Source organism: Hyalella azteca, unplaced genomic scaffold, assembly GCF_000764305.2.
Source record: "Hyalella azteca isolate HAZT.00-mixed unplaced genomic scaffold, Hazt_2.0.2 contig9599, whole genome shotgun sequence".
Taxonomy (NCBI): Eukaryota; Metazoa; Arthropoda; class Malacostraca; order Amphipoda; family Hyalellidae; genus Hyalella; species Hyalella azteca.
This window is the reverse complement of record NW_025939667.1, coordinates 1-22,365: the sequence shown is the minus strand read 5'-3', so window position 1 is coordinate 22,365 and position 22,365 is coordinate 1. Positions and strand designations below refer to the sequence as shown.

The 22,365-nt window shown below is 38.9% G+C and overlaps 2 protein-coding genes and 1 long non-coding RNA gene across 3 annotated transcripts; all 3 read left to right on the top strand.

The window, feature by feature from the left end:
- Positions 1–216: 216 nt before the first annotated feature.
- On the top strand, positions 217–3,782 carry LOC108667817. Its single transcript, XM_018154887.1, has 4 exons — positions 217–363; positions 1,356–1,626; positions 1,864–1,950; positions 3,490–3,782. The coding sequence occupies exons 1-4, from the start codon at positions 217–219 to the stop codon at positions 3,780–3,782; spliced, it is 798 nt and encodes a 265-aa protein (XP_018010376.1).
- Positions 3,783–8,922: 5,140 nt separating this feature from the next.
- On the top strand, positions 8,923–9,726 carry LOC125178408. Its single transcript, XR_007156883.1, has 2 exons — positions 8,923–8,989; positions 9,293–9,726. It is a non-coding gene; the product is annotated as an uncharacterized LOC125178408 (long non-coding RNA).
- A 4,564-nt stretch (positions 9,727–14,290) lies between these two features.
- On the top strand, positions 14,291–17,677 carry LOC108667819. The gene is made up of 4 exons (XM_047882077.1): positions 14,291–14,395; positions 15,329–15,548; positions 15,761–15,847; positions 17,170–17,677. Exons 1-4 carry the CDS (start codon positions 14,291–14,293, stop codon positions 17,475–17,477), a joined length of 720 nt encoding a protein of 239 aa, XP_047738033.1. The 3' UTR covers positions 17,478–17,677.
- Positions 17,678–22,365: the final 4,688 nt, after the last annotated feature.

The window sequence follows — 22,365 nt, the reverse complement described above, 5'->3', positions numbered from 1 at the left end:
GTGAAAACTTGTTTTCTGAACAAAGCTTAGGTTTCGCAGTAGCAACCGATCTGTTTATAGCGTCAGTTTAAAATGAAGATGACCCGACCAATAGGTTTTTCTGCGTCTGCTCAACTCTACATTTGGTAAAATCTTCTGACAATTTGATTAATACGAATAAAAACAGGTACCGTTCGATTAAACCTAACTGAAACAAGGAAATATTACACCGAAAAAATGAGGAAAGGCGAGTTCAAATATGTGTTGGCGCATAACCGATTTATATTTAAAGAATCGTCCGAGTTTTCTGAGAACTCTTACCTCTACCTGATGAACAAGCATGGTGAGTCTGTGCGCCTCGGCTCTGACATCTTCTCAACGACAGTATCGTAACTGCTATTTATATTTATTACATTTACTGAGCAAAACTTGAACCTTAATCATAAATTTGGCTATTCTAAATTGAGGATGTAAAACAATCTTCACTTGAACAAATGCAAAAACCTTCATGAACTAAATTTAGTTAAATAAATGTCGCATGAACACCAATTAAATAACAAAAAAAAAAAACAGTTTTCATATAACTTCTCAAAATTACTAATCTGGAAATCATTATGAGCGTAATCTCTTTGTCGTTGTTATAATTTTTACTTTTATCTTGTCATTGCCAATTCTCGATCCATAAGAAATGTAACAATTCTATTTAGTACGTTTTTATTGTTCAGAGCACTACAAGTGTTTAAGTGTCTTCAGAATTTTTTTGTGCATAGTTCACCATCGCTTCAAATCTAAAGCTTAGTGTTTCCATTAGGAAAAAACGATATTATAGGTCATCTTGGTCATCGTTTGAGTTTACATGCTCGAAATATTCATAATGATTCATGCGATTGTGGTTAAGAAGGCTACATATTTCATACCTGCTTCGTTCTTTCAGCTTATGGTTTTATCGCTACTTAAGCTGCATGCAGGTTACGATTTGCACAAGCATTTAATAAATTTGTGCACTAGATTTACAATTTAACAATTAATTTTTATTTAATAATTACAATTTATCATTATCTAATTAATAATTTTTCGCATGTCACAAGTTGTAGAATATTCTATCTTTGCAATCAATATTGCTTGAAATAGCTAATTTCAAAATTTTTTTTTATCCGTGATGAATCATTTTCAAAATAACTTACCAATTTCAATCTGACATCACTGGTTCATATTGGTTTCATACCAGACCATACGAATGATTGTCCGAATGATTGTTGATAATTGCTCGGTGCTCATTTTAACATCCTGAATCGCATTAGTTCTAAATTCGGGAGCGAAAATGTGTTGAAGTACCTAATTAATGTGTACTTTAGCAGATATATTCACATTCGCAGATACTTGGAGCGTCTACTTTCATTTTGATCATCTCCATGGCGACGATGATCGAGGCCAGGGTGCCAACGACGGTAACGATAAGAGATGTGGATACGTTGACCGATGCATCGGCAACAACGGAGACGAAGGCGGTAACGATAAGAGAGGTGGATACGGCGACCGATGTATCGGCGACAGTGACGACAAGAACTGAGGCAGCAGCGGCGCTGTTAAAGACGGCAGCAACTACAACGGAGGCGGTGACAATGCTCGATGCGTCGGCGCAAAATGGTGGGAGCATTGGTGTGAAGTCAAACGGTGTGAAATTTATTGCAAATGATCTATCACAAAACCAAGTGTAACAAAATTTTACTGAAAAATATGCAAAATAAACTTGGCAATCTCTTGGACCAAATAATTAATGACCATTGATAGGCGTTATTCGGATAGCAGCACACCATTGAAATGTTCGTCAACAATGTTGTCCGAGCATAACGGTTTATTTAAGTAATGGCCTAAATTTTGTAGACGCTCGACTGTTCGGGTTAGTGGTGAAGACAACTACAGTGTTAACAGCTGTGTCTTCTACCACCTCCACCAAGACCTGCGTTGTCCGTGAGTACTATAACTTAATAACGCTCTCTACCGTCACCTCCCCCAAAGACCTGCATTGTCTGTGAGTACCCTTGAAAACGCTCTCCACCGTCACCTCTCCCAAGACCTGCATTGTCTGTGAGTACCCTTGAAAACGCTCTCCACCGTCACCTCTACCATGACCTGCATTGTCTGTTAGTACCCTTGACAACGCTCTCCACCGTCACCTCTCCCAAGACCTGCATTATCTGTGAGTACCCTTGACAACGCTCTCCACCGTCACCTCTACCATGACCTGCATTGTCTGTTAGTACCCTTGACAACGCTCTCCACCGTCACCTCTCCCAAGACCTGCATTATCTGTGAGTACCCTTGACAACGCTCTCCACCGTCACCTCTACCATGACCTGCATTATCTGTGAGTACCCTTGACAACGCTCTCCACCGTCACCTCTCCCAATACCTGGATTGTCTGTTAGTACCCTTGACAACGCTCTTCAACGTCACCTCCACCACGACCTGCATTGTCTGTGAGTACCCTTGGCAACACTCTCCCCCGTACCTCCACCACGACCTGCATTGTCTGTGAGTACCCTTGACAACGCTCTCTACTGTCACCTCTACCAAGAGCTGTATTGTCCGTGAGTCCCCCTGACAACGCTCTCCACCGTCACCTCTACCAAGACCTGCATTGTCTGTGAGTATCTTCTAAGAGAATTAAGGTACGCACCGATCTGCTATGTCAGTGCGTACACACTCTCTCCACCTGCACATCACCAAAATCATTCATTTCAGGTGATTTTCGCCATTAACTATCTAAGCCATACCCTAAAATCCATCGTTTTGTTACATGTTAATAGATCTTTTCTTAAAAAGTATAAAATCCAATAGCTCCTTAGATTCCCAAAATACAGTTAATGCCTAGCGCATAAAAATATTTATGTTTCAATTATTTCTTTGATTGTACCATTGAATCGAGACTCATGCATTGAGAGATTTGTCTCAGAAAATTATTGCTATACATATAAACCAAAACATCACAGACGAGTGAGTGGGGAATATTCATGTTGCATCTGAATATTTAATATGAATGTTCATATTTGGGGACTGGGATTACTGCGAAATTAGAATGTGATCTATGGACCATAAGCTTCTTGTCATGTCTGGGGAATCAACGAGTTGTTTTTATAATAATGAATCACTAGCAACCTAGATTGTGAGCTTTAAGTAAAGTATAGCTTTTAAAATATCCGCAAAATTAAAGCAGACTGACAACCTACAGTCAACATGTTAAAGGAAGCATCTCCTCTGAGGATATTGTTTCAAATTCAGATTGTTGATCCACACATAGCCTGAAAACTGCCAACGACATTTTGTTAATGCTAAAACAGACTCTCGTCTCAAATTTTCTCAAGTAAACGCATCCATGAATGTCGTTCTACTAATCAGAGTTGAAATTAGGCTCATTTTAGAAAAACGAGACTATAACATTTTAGGGTTTAGAGACTAGTAAATAATGTTATAGCCTAACAGTTCACTACATTGATGGCTTTTCTCTAGTTCTGACGCCCGGTTTGTGTACACGCAAACGCCGTTACTTGGAAATTCAACCAAATCTGCCGACTGAGGAGAAGTTTACCGGAGACTTCGAGCTCTCGACCTCCATGCTGGACTCGAGTCGTCCTGACGAAGAAATCGCTGACAAATCACCCCGTGGCTTTCTGACTTTCTGGAAAGCATCCACTTCAACGATTGTGCTGACTTCTAACATCACAACCTTCACTCCCCAGATGAGTTTCCAAGTCCTTTTACGTGATTTAATGTGTACAGCCACCCTCTGCGTAAACAACTAAGTGAATTATGAAAAAATACATATCTATTGCACTCTAGCGTATTATTTGAGCCCACATCATCAAAATATTCTTTGATTGCTTACTAATATTGCTAGGAGAGAATGGACTTCAAGTGAAGTTCACTCTTTACCTACCATGATAAACATAGAAGAAAATATTTTAATAAACATGATTTCAGTAAGATCTTATTACCATTGCCGAAAATTGTAACACTAAATCAAAGAAGTCATCTAAACACAAATTATTAAAATTATTTGTAGATTATTTTAGAAGATGAATTTGACCAAAAATTCTCGTTCCGTAATATAAAGCAATTTTCAAGCTTCGTCTGTGACATCCAGATGAGTATTTTCTGTCGACGTATTACGTCATATCGGCAATGGATTCAATTAAATTATTTTATTATAAATAACTTGAAAATCGCGCTAACAAAGTAAACTATAGTAATTGATGCGATTTAACTACTGCTCGTGAAATAGTTCAACAATTAAATGAAACTCGCTTCACACCCGTGGCGAATTCGAAAGATGAATAATTCGTAGTCTAATGCATTGTAGTAAATTAAAATTTGCCAATGAATAAGCTGAACTTAACATCTCCTTCTATGATTATAGTAAGTTGTAGTCTACTAGATAAATTACTACTTTATCGTATTTAACGTTTTCTCAGGAAAATAATACATAAAACTGAGAACTAGGGTTGGTTAATACACAATGAGTGACTTTCTGACGCTCAATGACCCTCTATACCGCCTGAAATGAGTAACCAGAGCAATATTGTCACAAGCCTACTTCTCAAAAAGGATGCGTTCTAGTGAGCGTAAGATAACTTGCACTTATGGTTGCCGCCATGTTCGACAGCTTATAAATCTTCTCTGTTGCATACAAACGTCTTCAGGTTGCTACCCTCAATAGTTTACGTAGAATTTAAGTTGAAAGTTTTGTTCCCTGAGAGTGGCATACGGCGGTAGAGGGTTAAGTCGTTCATTTCTATGTCCATCATATTCATTCAGTCTACTTAAAAGTTCACCGAAATGTAGAAAAGAGCATCGGCGCCAAATGTTACAAAAATTTCGAATTTTTCGTACCACTTTTCATAGACATATTATCTCCCCAACGAGAAATCAAAGTAATCGAATACGCTTAAATCCTCCTGGAAACCCTGCTCGCGAGCAATCAGCACTTAGTTTACAAGGCCCATGCAACCGAGTCTCACAGGAGTGGCCGCTTAGAAAACCATATTACACTGTGCAGAGAGAATTTCGTGCACCTTACACTACACCAAGATCTCACTGACGAGCTTACGCTCCAAGCGGTTACATGGGATACAGGGGCCATACCTACAAAACTCGCTAAGTTAACGTAAGCACTTACGCTCTATTTTCTTGTCTATGATTGATGAATTTTGCTAGAGAGGCCGTCAATGATTGGCTGATGAACTTACGAACACTTAACTTTTTTTGAAAGTATAGGCCCTGCAGGTCAGCGAGACAGGTCTGTAGTTCACAGCTCAGTGACCATGCATCTTCTTTCTTGTACACAGAGCACACATGCGTTGCTTGCAGACCTTGCTATATAGTTTTTTAAAGGTAACGCACTTTTTATTGTACAAATCTGAGACAACTAATACATTTCAGATCAGTACCACGTCGTTGAGACATAATAAAGTGACTTTACAGCGGAGTAAAGAGGCCCTATCGACGGCAGTTGTGTGTCCATCCATGCACGAGTATATACAGGGTGCGGCAGTGAGGGCGGACCGTTTTAAAAACGTCATAAAATAGTATATTTTTACTGAAAAACAAATTTATTGATGTAACCAGGTTCATAAAGAAATATCATTTCAGACAGTTAAGTGTGGAAAATACCATCTGGCATGTGGTGGCCGAAATCGCTGATGCAGTGCTGTAGGCGTTCTTGAAAGTTCGAGTAGACTCCCTCCAACACCGCTTTCTCAACTTTCGCAACTTCCACGCGAATTGCGTCCTTTTAATTCGTCCAGAGTTCGGGGCTTGTGTACGTATGCTCTAGCCTTGAGATGTCACATATGGAAAAAATCACATATGGATAAATCTTGGGACCGAGGAGGCCAATGAAAATCGCCAAACCTGGAAAGAGAGGGCGGATGACGTCCATTGATGCTCTGGCTGTGTGAGCGGTCGTCCCATCCTGCTGGAACCACACACGTCGGGTTGGAACACGACGCCGTCGTAATTCAGGGACAAAGAAGTTGGTCATCATTTCTGTTTAGCGCTCTGAGTTCACAGTAACAGCACGACCATAACCGTCTTCAAAGAAGTAAGGGCCAATGTTGCACGTTTGCGATACAGCACACCAAGCCGTTACTTTTGGGCGGTGCAGCGGCCTTTCGTGTAACTGTTGCGGATTTTCATTAGCCTAATAACGGAAATTCTGCTGGTTAACCATGCCGTTTATGTGAAAGTGGGAAAGTTATGTGATCTCGGCCAGCACCGTCACTCAAGATAACAATCACGACACGGTCACTCCTGCCTTGCATCTCTTTCAAGGCTGTGGCGAGCGAACAAACGAACGCACATAGAAGAGTTTGCAGTCGTTGGATGCGCATTTTCCTGAGCTTCAACATGAACAAGACATGCAACAATTTCGCGACTTATGGGCCGGCCAAGACGCTCCCCTTAAGTAGTGACTGTGGACCTGGCCACCGGTTAAGCGGTCACGTGCGCCCGTGACTTTCTAGACTTGTACGCCATCTAGCGTGCAAACCAATATTACGGTATACGAACTAAAGTGTAAAGTTGGTTAAAGCTGACCTATGGCATGTGACTCTCATCAGCACAAGTAAGAGGAGGACCTAAAACTCACCAGCACGCGATCACTGTCCCATACAACAGAAATATGTCTACTTTTGACATACTCCACTTGGCCGCTAATTCTGAACCGTTTTTAGGTCGGCCGGACGTTTGATCCTTGCAGGTCTGCTGTGTAGAATAAAGTATTAACATCTAAATTATTACTCAATATTGGATCCCTCTCACGTTGTGTATCGCCCTTCTTTATAAGGAAAAAATGCAGGGAAATCGGCATGAATTGCGCAATCATATTAATTGTAGAGTTAGGTGCTCAGCTCAAAACGTATCTAATAGAAGAGTAAGTCGTTTATCCACTGTCTCAACCGGTGAGGATGGTTTGAAGCTCGTAAATTACACGAAGTCTCAAACGAATAACTCATTCGATTGATGACAGTGAAATGAAGTTATATTAAACTAATTTCTTTTATATGGAAATTGGAATTTTGATGGATTAAGATAATCAGGTTATTCACGAAGCCTTTATTGATACCCTGCCAAATATGCCCATCCCGCAAAGGAACGTTTTGCGAAACAACGTAAGATTTATAATGTAGATGTATAAATTACGGGAACTTGATTCGACACAACTAAATACGATCCGTGTGATTAATACTAGTTCGGAGAATAAAAAGTGTACCAAGTTTTTTTTCTTAGTGAAATTAGTATTTCTTTCCAAATTACTTTGGGTCTATGATCGAATGGAATCAACATTGATTGATTCTCAAATAATTCAGATTATTGACATGATTGCACATTTAATAATAAATATGTAATGAATATATAGAGGGCTGTAATCGCAGAGACCACGCGTCCAAAAGGCCTTATTTTTCGGACCATGTCGCTAGAAGATGAAAAATGAAAACACCGTCTACAACTGTACAGTTTTTCTATATATTTGTCATTTGCAGCACATCATTGATGTTTTATTTCATATTATGTATGCTTGGATGAGGAAAATCTACAGAATAATGAAGAGGAAAAAATTACGATAAATGGACATGACATTCTTTGGTGTTCGAGATTTATTTCAGCTTTATCATTTGCAGAGAGCAGTTGCTTATTGACGATTGCAAACATATGGTGAGATCGTGGACTATGTATTAATAATTAGATCGAGATGTTCTCGATGATTTAGTAGGTCTATAGTATAAAATTTCACAAGAAAGACAAATCGTCTTAAATATAACTGAAGCATAATGCGTTGTAAATAAAAATAACACCATCAATCGATTGCGGTTGAAGAGAAATTACGTCGTGACTTGAAATGCAAGTGAACAAGGTTATGTTGGATTGAAATTCTCGAGAACTGATAGACATGATTTGCATACATAAGTGCAGAATATATACCGCTCAGCAATAAAGGTGCGTGTGAAAAAGAAACTTCCCCAGCAGGCATTCGGTGGTTGAATCAACGTTGAATCAACTACGCATTACGACATTGATACCGCGGTGAAAGGAGGTTTAGAATGAAAATTGAAGCAACATCTTTCATGCAACGTCGTACTGACGTTACAATTCAACGTTGAATCAATGTTGCTACTACGACGTTGCTGCAACGTTGAATTCTATGGTTGAATCGACGTTGAAACAACTACGCATTACGACATTGTCAGATTTCGACGTTGATATGACGTTTAATTTTGGTTGTTCAACATTTCAACCTGAAATCAACCAAAAATCAACGTTGTTTCAACGTCAGATGCCTGCTGGGTCTGTTCCCTTAAACTATTCAATAAAACTATGGAAACTCAGTTCTAATAAATAATAAATGATTCAGAAACAAGAAGGGCCTATCAGATTTGAATTACTTTTATCAACCATAAATTATTTAATATTGTTCGTTATATTTATTTAGCTTGCAGCATAATAACAAAACTTTTTCAAATGCTTCTTCGGGGCATTTGATTGTTGTGCAGAAGCTGGATTTATAAGAACTCACGAACACGAATTGTTTCCATTTTGTATGTAATACATTAACGGGGTTGTATTTTGAAAACGAAGCTTTAAATGTTACGACTATCAAGACAAATGCGAGAGTCAAATTCTCAATTCAAGTCCATAAGCAAGTTGACTATTATTGTATTAGTATGTTTAATAGCAGTGCAAGGTATGCAAAGAGTTAGCAAGGTATATAGGACCGAGCAATTTGGACCGGTGAACTAAGAACTGATGTAAGGCTAGATGCAGAAGATGAGCGTTAGGACTTATTCACTGTGAGGGAAAGCTCGCTAGATATTAGATTTCCCGCTAAAATTGCCACGTTAGATCAAGCGCGTTGGTAGCTCAGTTCACTGCTTGTCGAGCCCGGAAGACGCGCGCATCTTGTACGCTCTTCGTTACCAGTCAGCATTGCTTTGCTGTACTGCGGTTTGCACTGGTAAGCTGCTTCATGAGGATTAATACTTGTAAATTGTTGTCTTTGCCATACTATACTGAAATTGTAACTTGGGATTTATTAGTTTGGGTGGGGTTCAATTATGGATGTGAATTAGATGCAAGTTGTTAGCCTAGGTCTGACTAAACGATTTCAGTTTACCGCGAGTCATTCGCTATATAGCCAGTCATGGTTTTTCTATTGGTCTACATTTTGTCAGCACCCCAACAGTCTGCTCGCTTCAACTCCCTAGCGCGGCAGCACCTAGCTGTAGCCTGACGCTGACTTATGTCCCTTTTATTCAAGGTACGCCGGTAGGCCTGCGAGGTTTTCCTGACCAGTTCACCTCCGGAGCCTGTGCATTGTTCTCGTTGTGACTAGAGGTTGGCAGCACGACGTGCCTGCTTCAATCGTGGTTGCTTCACCACCACCACGTCACCGTCAGGGGCCACTTCAACCTCGGGAATCTTAAACTTGCTTTAAGTAGAGTGGGCACGTATGCGTGCTTCCAGACCGTGTGTTGGTGTGCGAGCTCAGGAGAAGCAGACTAGCTAGGACCGTAGACTGTTAGGTTTAGTATTCACTGTCAACGCTGTGATTCAGTCTAGAATTCACTGTCATCTGTCGTTTCTAACTTAGTCCATTGATGTTTCCTTGAGACGCCTTCAGGTGTCTGAATTTGAAAAAGTTACCTGCTCATAAACTTCCTAAATTGTTAATTCTAATGTTAGTTATTCTTAGTAAAGAAAATAGAAATCTTCTTCGTTCATTGGTCCTTCCTTCCGACTATGGCCATAGAGGGCGCCCCGATATTCTCAGTTGAGTTACTTTTTTGGCTCACATCCCATTAAGCACTAGGCATAATTATAGTTCCTTGCGTAATAATTTTTATTGACCATTCATTGAAACTTGGAAACAATCTGACGATGGTCGGTGGAAGTAAAATTTAATCCGCCAATAGTTAGAAAATTTATGCTGGGAATGGATTCTACGTTTCACTTAATTAGCCTTACTGAAAATACAGTTCATCGACATGTCTGATGAAGTTTTGGAAATTAGCTAGCTAACTACACAGCTCGCTTAAAGTGCTGAAAGAATTACTGGCCTAAAGGTTAACCTCGCCAACGTTCATGCATATCTTACCGATGCACTACAATAGTTTGACACTTCGATAAACTATAGCGTGTAGGAATATACACATTGAGAGAAGAAATCTAAGAATAGCAGTATCCGTATGTAACAGTGTCAAGAAAACATTGGTGGAACCCGAGTTTAACCGGTTCAGTTTTACAGGATCGTCCAGATTGAAATATTGGCTGCAGGGGCGAGATGGCCAAATCTCTGGCCAGAACCATGCCTTGCCTCTGACGTCTCCGGGGCAAGGTGCATGCGGAGGATCACGTATCCTTCCTCGGGCTTGCCGGGGACGGATACGTGCACGTATCCTTCGAGCCGCTCCTGCAGCGCAGTAGGTCGTCGTAGCCCCCAGGTATGTAAGCCACTCTCTAGACGAACCTTACTGTCTTGACCGGTTTTTCTGGTTTTGACTGGTCATTCTGGTCCCGACTGGTCTTACTGGTCTTGACGGACCGCAAAGATGGCTGGTGCGGACAAAATCAGGGCCAGGTCTAACGAGATGCAGTAATGGCGTCAGTCAACTATATAGATAGAAAGTATGTTAAAACGGGAGCCCCATTCGGTAGAGGTGGACTCAGGTGGTGAATGATAGCTGGTATGTTCATTAGTTAATTAGCTCCATAGCCTAGGATTAGACGCCGAAAAGGCAGAGACGAGAGCGATGCTCAAATACCTGCATTATTTAGTTGACTCTGGTACGAGACTAAATAATTAAGGGCATACAGGCCAGACAGCCCTCATTTACATACTAATGACAACACTTTAATTCTATTTGAATTTGAGCACAATTCGTAAATACGAAACAAAATCTGACGTCGGAAAGAAAAACTTCTTAATCTTCAAGCTCGGCTTGAAGCTGGCCAGAAATATCGAAATAGCTTAAGAAAATAATGCATTCCACCGTTTTTTTTATACACGTATGATCCAAATGTACCCATTTATTATTATTGTCGCATAAATTATTGTTTCATTAATTAATGTTCAAAAATTCTGCTAGTAGGCATTAATATAAAAGCTTGACGTTTCTTAGGCTCCTATATGCCTCATTTTGTGTTAGCGGCTGTGTTTTGATACATTTTTGAACACGAATTCAAATGTTTCACATCTTATTATGGATTTTTAACTCACTCGGCATGCGGAAAAACCCTACCTAATTTCTGGTAATATTTCAACTTACTATCTTATAGAATGAGTGACAAAAATTTCTTGAATTTGCTGATAAACTTCAATCATTATTCACTTCACTTGGTTTCAACGTTCTACATGCATGCCTAAAATCATTTTCTTCCACTGCAGAAGCGAAATTTTATTCCTCTTGCCACTTTACAGCACTTGAAGCAAAATTAGTGACTATCTAAAGTATGAAAATGAATGAAATGAAAACCTTTTTTATTTTGAAAATTTCATTGCGTATATAGATTTTCATTGCTGCCTAGAACATCTTTTTCTCTTATGTTCATCGCTATGGTGACGACTATATATGGCAGTGGCCACTGTGGCGGCAGCGGTGCCGAAAGAGGTATACGATGGCCAATGGGCGCCGTAAATTTGAGAGGTGTTGGATTTACTCCTACAATTATATCACTGAATGTAGTTAAATATATGAAATAATTCTCAAAATCCTCGCTAAATTGACTAAATGATTGAATTGGCCCGTCAGTAGCCTGTAATTGATTTGACATTAAAATCAGACAAAACCATCGTAAGTACTTTCTTCGCAATATATCATTTAATCGTGCTTCGCTCTAAATTATTATTTAATACGTGAAAATTTATATTTGGATTGATCGGTCACTTATAGTGTCCTACTCTTAATACCTAAGCCATCAAACCGAGTCTTTGAAATACTGTGCATGATCACGTATTTTGGAATAAATATTGTGATCATCATACATGAGCAAACGATGTTGAAAATTTAAATTAGTGAGTGTATCAGCCAAGTTCTATCGCCAGCGGAACAGCGATGATGTCTTTTTAGCGCATTTTCTCATTTAGGGAAAAATGCACTATTGTGCTAGCCATGTCCGTCTGTCTGTCTGTCCGTCCGTGACATCAATTTTTCGTCGACGAGAAAATGCGCTCTCTGTCACTCACTGCAGTGAGTACTGAGTTACATTTATTTAATTTAGCATGCATTCCTGACACTTTGTTTGACATCCGTCCTGCCCACCTGGACATTTGTTTCAATAAATTTTGTGAGAAGCTAAAATAAACCTGCAACTTGTAAACCCGAAAGCACCATGCATAAAGTACATCTAATTACATTTATATCAACAGTTTCTATTTTATTTTAATCTTTTTAAGCATTCTTTAACTTTTTTAAAAATTGTTCCTCTGGCGTTAAGTATATCCCCAACACAGTAGTTCAGAAAGCGATTACGGAAAAGCGATTACGGAAGAATGAAACTGGTAGAGAATGACAAACTGTAAAGACGAGATTGAAGACATAACATCAACCAAACGAATGACTCTGAATATGGAGAGTTGATATCACATTTTTTTTTGTTATGCTGCAATTGGTAACTCCTGGTGCCTCCGAAAAACCTGCCAAGAACAGTTCGCCCAAAGTCCTGAACAGTACGCCATCCCAACCCAACGACATACACCTACAACAAACCTTTTATTTTTCCCACACTCTCCTATTGTCATCGCACATCCACCACCATCAACACCACCACCCTAACAATCTTACTTATTCTGATTTTAAAATAAGCTGATTCCGTGAGAATCATTTTTTACATGATCCAATGTTTCGTTCAATATAATGAATCAGGGCCAACAGAAGCACTGGGCAAACAAATTGCGATAGTAAAATAATACGTAGCGACATATTTAAAATTGTTTATGTCGGAATATCGTCGTAACTGGTTGATTTAATTTATTTTACATATTCTTAAAAATTTATACCACAATTTTTTCTTGATTTCATTGCGCATCCTTGTACAGATCGATGTGGCCGAATCTTCTGCATTTTTTAATAGAGATTGATGACCTCGGCAAGCCTAAAAAGCAGTCGAACGAGTGACGATGCCTTGAGGTGCGACACGTACGTGTATCTCTCAATGTTTCTTAACTCGTAAGTAACAACTTTAAAAAATATCATTGTCCTACTTTTCACATTTGGGCTAAATCAAAGGAAAACTAATTTTTTGCAGTGGATTTTAATGCTCTCCTCAATCACTCGCAAGTTGAAGTAATTTTGCTTACGAAAAAAATATGGATTAAAATTTGGTTAATGAATTTCACTTGATCGGACCAGACTGGCTATCTAAATTATTCTTTAGCGCGTAATTAACAGATAACTCAACTAACAAGAGATTATTAATTTATAGTTAGGAACGTTAATAAAACAAATCAATATTCGTTCTCCTCGTATCCTAGGAGCAATAGAATAGAAAAGTTACTAGGGACACATGCATATGGTTTTGATGTTTGGGAATGGAACAGTTCCTGCAATTAATCAAGCAATTGATTTTGAAGACTAATTCAGTTCGAACTAATAATGAATTTACACTAGGATGAAGAGTACAACGATGTCACCGAAATATTTTTGCCCTGTAAAGCACACATGAACAATAATTTTGGATTGAAATATGAGGAGCAAATGGAGAGGTAATAAGAGTTACTAGCAACATTATATTGATTGTTTGGAATTATACTTGCGTTCGCATCTTTTCCACAAAGCAAGAGAAAATATTTCACTGGTTTGTCAAGTTTGGTAGTTGAATGTTTCTTGTTAGAATTGATGATTGATATAATCGACGATCAATTCGACTTTTACGTGCGAATGGTCCTTTATAACCATCATTTACTGACTTATCTAAAAGTGTGAATCATAAATTACAAAACTGATGATCTTCTGATGATCGAGTATGTGCCTTTAAAGTTTGTTTATCATAAAATTTTTTACCATGTTCTAGTTAAAAATGAGGGGCAGTAACTGTGAAAACTTGTTTTCTGAACTTATTTTAGTTTTTACAGTAGCAATCGATTTATTTATAGCGTCAGTTCAAATAAAGACAACGCGACGCACAAGTTTTTCTGCGTCTGCTAAATTGTACATTTAGAAAAATCTTTCTGCGATATAATTAAAACGAAAAAAAAAAAACAAAATCAGGAACCGTTTGATTGAACTTTACTGTATCAAGGAAATATTACACTATAATTATGAGGAAAGGCGAGTTTGAATACGTGTTCGCCCATAACCGATTTATATTTAAAGAATCGTCCGAGTTTTCTGAGAACTCTTACCTCTACCTGATCACAAGCATGGTGAGTCTGTGCGCCTCGGCTCTGACATCTTCTCAACGACAGTATCGTACCTGCTATTTATATTTATTACCTTTACTGAGCAAAATTTGAACCTTAATCATTGATTTTGGTATACTAAATCGGGGATGTAAATTGGTCTTCACTTGAACCTAAACAAAATAGTTTAAGAACCAAATATAGTTTATATCAATGTCGAATAAACACCAAATAAAAAACGTTTTCATCGAACTATTGAAATTTACTATTCTGGAATTCATTATGAGCGTAATCTTTTTGTCTTGTCATTTTTGCTTTTATTTTGTCGGTGAAATTCTCGATCCATATACGAAATGTTACAATTCCTTTGAGTACGTTTTTATTGTTCAGAACACTAAACGTGTTTAAGTGTCTTCAGCGTTTTTTTAAGTGCATAGTTCACCATCGCTTCAAATGTACAGCTTTTTGTTGCAACATGATGATTAATGCGATTGGGGTTAAGAAGGCTATATGGTTCTTGTCTGCATTATTCTTTCAACTGTTTTATCACTCCTCGGGCTTCAGGTTACGATTTGTAAAATGACTGAATAAATTTTTGCACCAGATTCACATAATTTCCAATTAATAATTACCATATCAACAATATGTAATTAATAATTTCATCGCAGGTCACGAGTTGTAGATTATTTTATCAATTAACATTTAATATTGCTTGAAATAACTAATTAAAAAAAATCTATAATCAGGATGAATCATTATATCAGAATAGCTTAACAATTGCAATGTGACATCACTGGTTCATAACGGTTTCATGCAGACCCTACGAATGATTGTTAACTGCATTCGTTTCGTTAATACGAATGATTTTTAATTGCTTTTTAGCATTCAGAATTGCATTAGTTCTAACGTTGGGAGTGTAAATTTTTTAAGTATCTAATTAGTTTTTTACTCCAGCAGGTACATTTACAGATACTTGGAGCATCTACTTCTATTTTGATCATCTACATGGCGACGATGATCGAGGCAACGGTGGCAACGACGGTAACGATAAGAGAGGTGGATACGACGACCGATGCGTCGGCAACAACGGCGACAAGAACTGAGGCAGCAGCGGCGCTGTTGCCGGCAGCAACTACAACGGAGGCGGTGCCAATGCTCGATGCGCCAGCGCAAATTGGTGAGAGCGAGCCACAAACGGTGTGAAATTACAGCAAAAATGAAACAAAAATTAACTAAAAAATATGCAAAATAAACTTGGCACTCATTTAAACAAAATAATTTATGACCATAAATAGTCGTTATTCGGACAGCACACCATTGAAATGTTCGTCAGCAATGTTGTCCGAGCAGGAAGGTTAAAATTAAGTAATATTGGCGAAAATTTTATAGAACCTCGACTGTTCGGCTTAGCGACGAAGGCGACTACCGTCTTGATAGCTTTGTCCACTGTCACCTCCACCAAGACCTGCGTAGTCGGTGAGTACCCTTAACAACGCTCTCTACCCGTCGCCTCCAACAAGACCTGCATTGTCTGTGAGTACCCTTAACAACGCTCTCCACCGTCACCTCCACAAAAGACCTGCATTGTCTGTGAGTACACTTAACAACGCTCTCTACCCGTCGCCTCCACCAAGACCTGCATTGTTATAGTGAGTACCCTTAACAACGCTCTCTACCCGTCACCTCTGCCAAGACCTGCATTGTCTGTGAGTACCCTTAACAACGCTCTCTAACCGTCGCCTCCAACAAGACCTGCATTGTCTGTGAGTACCCTTAACAACGCTCTCTACCTGTCACCTTAACCAAGACCTGCATTGTCTGTGAGTACCCTTAACAACGCTCTCTAACCGTCGCCTCCAACAAGACCTGCATTGTCTGTGAATACCCTTAACAACGCTCTCCACCGTCACCTCCACCAAGACCTGCATTGTCTGTGAGTACCCTTAGCAACGCTCTCTACCTGTCACCTTAACCAAGACCTGCATAGTTAGTGAGTACCGCCACATATATATAAGGAACTATATGCCATATAGTTCCTTAGTTACCCAAAATACAGTTAATGCTCAGCCCTTTACACACTCTCTGTTTAAATTTTTTCTCGCATTGTCCCATTGAATCGAGACTCAGTAATAAATCAACATCGTATATTGCGGTAAGAGATTTGTCTCAGAAAATTATTGCTGCACAATATATCAAAGCATCAAAGACGAGTGAGTGAGGACATAGGACAAGGGAAGTTTTTTTATGAGGTGAATGTTCCGATATTCAGAATTGGACTATGAATATTTTTATTGCATATGAATATTTAACAAGTATATTCATATTTGGGACTGGGGTTGTTGCGGAATTAAATTGCGGTACATGGACCAAAAGTTTTTTGTCATGTAAAGTGAATAAACGAGTTGTTCTTTTAACAATGAATCACTAAAGCAATATAGATTTTATGCTTCAAGTAAAGTATGGGTTTTAAAATATACGGAGATTTAAAGCCGAATGATATTCTCTGGTAATCAAGTTAGAAGAAGCCTGTTATTGGAGAATTTTATTTCCAATTTAGACTTGATCCGCTCAAAGCCTAAAAACTGTCAACGAAATTTTGATAATGCTAAAACAGACTCTCGTCTCAAATTTTCTAAAGTAAATGCATCCATGAATGTCGTTCTATGTACTAATCAGGATTAAAATTATGCTCTTTTCTGTCCAAAACAAGCTACATTTCACGGTTTAGAGACTAGGTAATAGTTAGAGCCTAACAGTTCAATACGGTAATAACTGAATTTTTAAGGGCTACTTTTCAGTAGTGGCCGGAGGTCCCGGTCCCGGTTTGTGTAAACGCAAACGCCGTTACGTGGAAATTCAACCAACTCTGCCGACTGAGGAGAAGTTTACCGGCGACGTCGAGCTCTCCGGCTCCATGCTGGACTCGAGTCGTCCTGACGAAGAAATCGCTGGCAAATCTGCCCGCGGGTTTTTGACTTTCTGGAAAGCATCCACTTCAACGTTTGTGCTGACTTCCAACGTCACCAGCTTCGTTCAAATAATACCTAGATTCATCCAAATCTTCATTGGGTTAGGGTGCAGAGCCACCCTCTGCATACACAACTAAATGCATTATGAAAAAATACATATCTATTGCTCTTTAGTATGTTCCTCGACCCTACACAATTAAAATATTATTTGATTGCTTACTTATATCGCTAAGAGAGAATGGACTTTAAGTGGAATTCACTCTTTACCGTACATGATCCATATAAAAGAAAATATATTCATAAAAATTATTTCGGTAAGATCCTATTACCATAGCCGAAAATGGTTACACTAAACAAAAGAAGTCGTCTAAACACAAATTATTTAAATTAATTGTAGATAATTTTGGAATTAACTTAACCAAAAAATCCTCATTGCCTAATAAAGCACTTTAACATCCAGACGAGTATTTTATGTCGTCGTATATCATAGACAATGGATTAATTTTAAATATTATAAAATAACTTGGACATAAAGCTAAGAAAGACAACTATAAAAATTGATGCGATAACGCGATAAGCCGAAAATTTTATGCGATAAAAATTGATAAGCCAAACTTAACAGCTTCTTCTATGAATATGATAAGTTGTTCTCTGCGAGAGAACATACTTACTTTATTGTATTCAACGCTGTTTCAGTAAAATAATACATCAAACTGAGAGCAAGGCTTAGTTAATACAAATTGAGTGTCTTTCTGAGGCTCTCAATTATTTTTTTCTATGTCCATCATACTCATTCATTCTACTTATAACTTCACCGATATGTAGAGAAGAGCATTCATTGTGTGCCTTATCTCTGGTTTTAATCCGAAATTACCCGTAATCGTGTTAGGTTCACATTTTGTTATTGCGGTGTCACCAGGGAAAAGTGGAAAAGAACGAGAGGAGGCGCGGGGTGGCCAGCGAAGAAGGTGAATTGAAGAGTACCATAGAAGATGAAAAAATAAGGCGCATTGCGCATGATTTGGTTGGTTGTAGGTGATTGGTTCTGTTTGTAGTTGGGAGGGAGGGGGTGGAAACCCATCAGGGCACTGGATGGTTTATGCGGGTGGGTAAATAACATTTACATTATTTAAACTTTGGAGCACTGTTAAACAAAAATAAAAATGATGCGTGCTCCCACTATTAAAGGCGTTTTCGTTTTTTTCACGTTTTTACAGTTTTTAAAAACGATTACATGGTGACCATGAAGGTGATAACGATGGTGATGATGAGAATGAGGATTGTGAGTCGTTCGGGACTCAATGGGTAAATTTTGTCAAGTATTGATGGGTTTTCGGTAGGTCATTGATTTCATCTTTACTCTGTGTCACTCTCGGTGAGTTGCGTTAGTCCGTCAGCTTAGTTGTAACAACTACGTAACAACTGCCGCCCGGGCGTGGCATATGGTCCGCTCTGTAGTTAATTGTACAATGGTGGAGGTAAGGGACCTAACGCGTGTAAGTTGGAGCTTTTGAATAACCGGTGCTATAAATCACCGTATTTATGTCATAAATATATCATACAAACCAGTGCTACAAATCACCGTTTAAATGACATAAATATGTCATACAATCCGGTGCTGTAAATCATACATAAATGGATGATTTTGATTGTGTATAACGGTATCGGAGGGGGGGGGATGATCTTAAATGAGGGATGATCTGACAAAAGGAGTGCTATATAAAGTGCGTTTATGTTGGGTGGGAGGTGGTAAAATCTGTGGCGTATTCTCTGTATTGCTGCAAGCCAATTAATGAAAGAACTTTAATTGGAGATGAAACGTGAGAAGCGTGTGGTGCGGAACGTAAGAATCAGCGGTGCTCCACAATACGTCGGTAGTCCTGTTCGTTCCCTTTATGATGTTCATTTGGTATGAATTTGATCGCGAATTAGTAGCATTTATCCTGTTATGCAAATTTATTGTGACATTTAACGTCAGATTAGGCATTGATTTGTGTTTTCTTGAGAAATTATATGACAAAACGCTTAATACTCGCAGTAATATATCATATAACCAGTAATAATTTTAGAGATATTTAATAGATGAGGGCTGCGATTCCGGTATGAACTAACCCAACATGTGAAAATTTATGCTACTTAAATGAGTAGCATGAGAATTCATTCTACAATAATATCCTTCCTAAATCCACTTTCTCCTCCTCCTAAATGCTTGTTGCATTATAGTGGACATAATCAATGTAGGACGCGGACATTCCCCGGTAGTGTTGTGCAGTGGTGCGGCCTGTTGTCTAGAGACCTAGAACGCTAGGTAACTTAAGGCGTGTCAACTGGACTTTTCGTTGCCACTAACTGCCTCCCGTTGGTATAGTTCCTGCACCATTTACTGCAATTAGAACCAATAAGAGAAACTCTATATAGGAGACTATTATGTTTTGGTTGTTTTCTGCCCAAAATTGTACATAGATAAGGTTTACATTGTACGAAAAAAATTTTGTACCTGTGTGTAATAACTTTATCTTGTTACTGTTTACAAATTCATTTAATATGTGAACAGCTATTAAAGCGAAAAAATTATGTGGGCCCTTCTTGAAGCCAGTTATCATCCCAAAAGAACGTTAATAATACGTTAATAAGGATGAATATATATCACGCGCTCGGAGCACGTTTGGTTTACATTACATGCTTTCATAATTATTCTTTATTGTTCATTCTAAAAAATACTACGTCACATCATTTATAGACTTATCTCAGTTCAACATCCGCAATTATGACTCACTTATGATTGGGTCTGACTCAAATCAATGCTCGTTCCCATTGACTTAAGACTGGTATTTATCCAAGTAAATAACTCTATGCTGAGTCGAATTATAGAGTGTAATACACACCAGATTGAATCCGTCTCCTCTGAAGTATTTCTGACATTTTTAGTATTCATTTAGATGTAGTGCTTTTAATCGGATAATTGATTTGATTCGCACCGAGACATTTTTTAACCGAGTAAAAGATTTCTTTAATAGGTTCTTTAATGCAGATAAGATGTATAAGGCCGCATGGATTAATAATTATTGTTGTGTCCAACACCGGTTCTGATAAGAGTATCTCACAAATACAATTTATAGCAACATATTTCGGGAATTAGGGCGTGGTAGGTGACAACTGAAATAGGTTATATTGGACCCAATTCTTCTACGACCCTACTAATTTATAAACAGTGAAACTTAAGGTATGGTATCAAGGGTTGAATAATAAATCATTGGTTCAATATAGATGTACTTTTTCAATCGTCTTAAGTACTTTTGCACAGAGTTGCAGTGCATCCTAAAATACTGAGAGAATTAGGACCGAGCAGCACGGTACCAACGATGGTTGTGCTGTGGTAAGTGAGCACAACCGTTGAGGTGATAAGATGCCAGTAGGTCCAGAAGTCACGCAGTGATTTGGCGGCAAATCTATCATCAGAATGGTTGGATTCCAGCAAGGAACTAGCGAGGTCTGTGTCTCCAGCGTCATTTTCGAGTGTAGGTAGAGCGCGTCGAGCCTCCAAGTCACGGCGCTTGCGACGTCCCACACACGGGCCCTTGGTCCATCGAACTAGAGAATAACAACCCATGTTACGTCAATCATTTCTGCAAGCAGCATGCCGTATGTTTGATGTCCATTCAATAAATAATATAACATAACTTCCCCAAAATTCAGTTGAGTTTCCCAAAATATTAAACTGGTGATCGCAAGGTTAAATAATTTTACAAACAAATCTATAGTAATTAATGAACGCTGTAAACAAAAATATAAACCGTGCGTTTCCGGTACTCATGTTCTAACTTCGGACTCAAGATTCGGAGCCTTTCTGAAACGAACAAATAAACTAAAGTTTAGAACTAGTGATAATTAAGCGGAACCTGGAATTTAAAGCGAGAAATATTTAAATATCACTAAATTTATACGTACATTCTTGTACAATAAAAACAAAACTGAAGGTACCGCATACCTCTGTGATGGATTACGGAACAATGAAAACTAAAATCTATTCATACGTGAGATCAATTCGTTAGTGATTCACAACAAGATGAAAAATTTGCAATATCCTATAACGGGGTGCGCAGCCGTAGACCAGCAAATCAACGCTCAAATCAGCCCTGGAGCCAACATCAACCATCTAAATTCTAAAAGCCATAGATATTGTCAACCTGGCACCTAAGCAGCCGTAGTCAATATTGACCTATCTCACCACACGAACTTTAAACCAACACTGCGCCAGCACACAAGCTGCTACTCCACATAGATAACGGTCAATACGTTGTTCTCCAATGCTTTTTAACCCATACCATCACTTCTTACACATGCTGCAAATGTAAACTGTACCAAACTGTAATGCGTCATCCCCTTACTTACTCCGCAAGACGTTAACCCCGCGTCACTGTTTCCCTGCCTTACTATCCCCCAGCATGTTCTTCCCCCCACACTTACCCCGACTCTCCACCATTATCGCATGGCTAACTGGATGCTTTTCTCGCAGACCTTTAATGCTTATCCGAGTTAGGTTAGGTTAGGTTACAACTCTTATAGATCTTCTTTTCATAGCGTAATGCAGTCAAGTGAGCAGAAACTAAGAAAAGCCGTCCGGCAGTCGATGAAAAAAGGCGGGGAGACGGGGTAAGCGTGGAGGTAGAGTTATACTGGGGGAAAACAGCTGCGACGAACGGACGGGCTGGAGTGCTGGCTGTGTATCAACAGCGGTATGGCGTAGGGAGTTGCTTACCGAAAATCGTGAGGAGGTTAGACGGCATGGGATAGAGCTGTTGGGCGGTTTTAAATACGGCGTAGAGCGATTGTATTGGTGGCTTACTTCTCATTAGCTCGCTGGTTCATTTCCATGAAGGGGATTTGTACCTTTGGCTTTTAACATATAATCCCGTAGTCTACTCTGCCCTTTAGCAGGCTTACGGACGTAGGGTGCGCAGCCGTAGACCAGCAAATTAACGCTCAAATCAGCCCTGGAACCAATATCAACCATCTAAATGCTAT

Excerpts from the sequence above, each read along its gene's own strand:
- LOC108667819 (XM_047882077.1), top strand. The coding sequence starts at position 14,291 with ATGAGGAAAGGCGAGTTTGAATACGTGTTCGCCCATAACCGATTTATA. Across the intron at positions 14,396-15,328 it reads TCTACCTGATCACAAGCATG|GTACATTTACAGATACTTGG; the intron begins GTGAGTCTGTGC and ends TTACTCCAGCAG. Across the intron at positions 15,848-17,169 it reads CACCAAGACCTGCGTAGTCG|TAGTGGCCGGAGGTCCCGGT; the intron begins GTGAGTACCCTT and ends GCTACTTTTCAG.
- LOC108667817 (XM_018154887.1), top strand. The coding sequence starts at position 217 with ATGAGGAAAGGCGAGTTCAAATATGTGTTGGCGCATAACCGATTTATA. Across the intron at positions 364-1,355 it reads CTGACATCTTCTCAACGACA|ATACTTGGAGCGTCTACTTT; the intron begins GTATCGTAACTG and ends TCACATTCGCAG. Across the intron at positions 1,951-3,489 it reads CACCAAGACCTGCGTTGTCC|TTCTGACGCCCGGTTTGTGT; the intron begins GTGAGTACTATA and ends GCTTTTCTCTAG.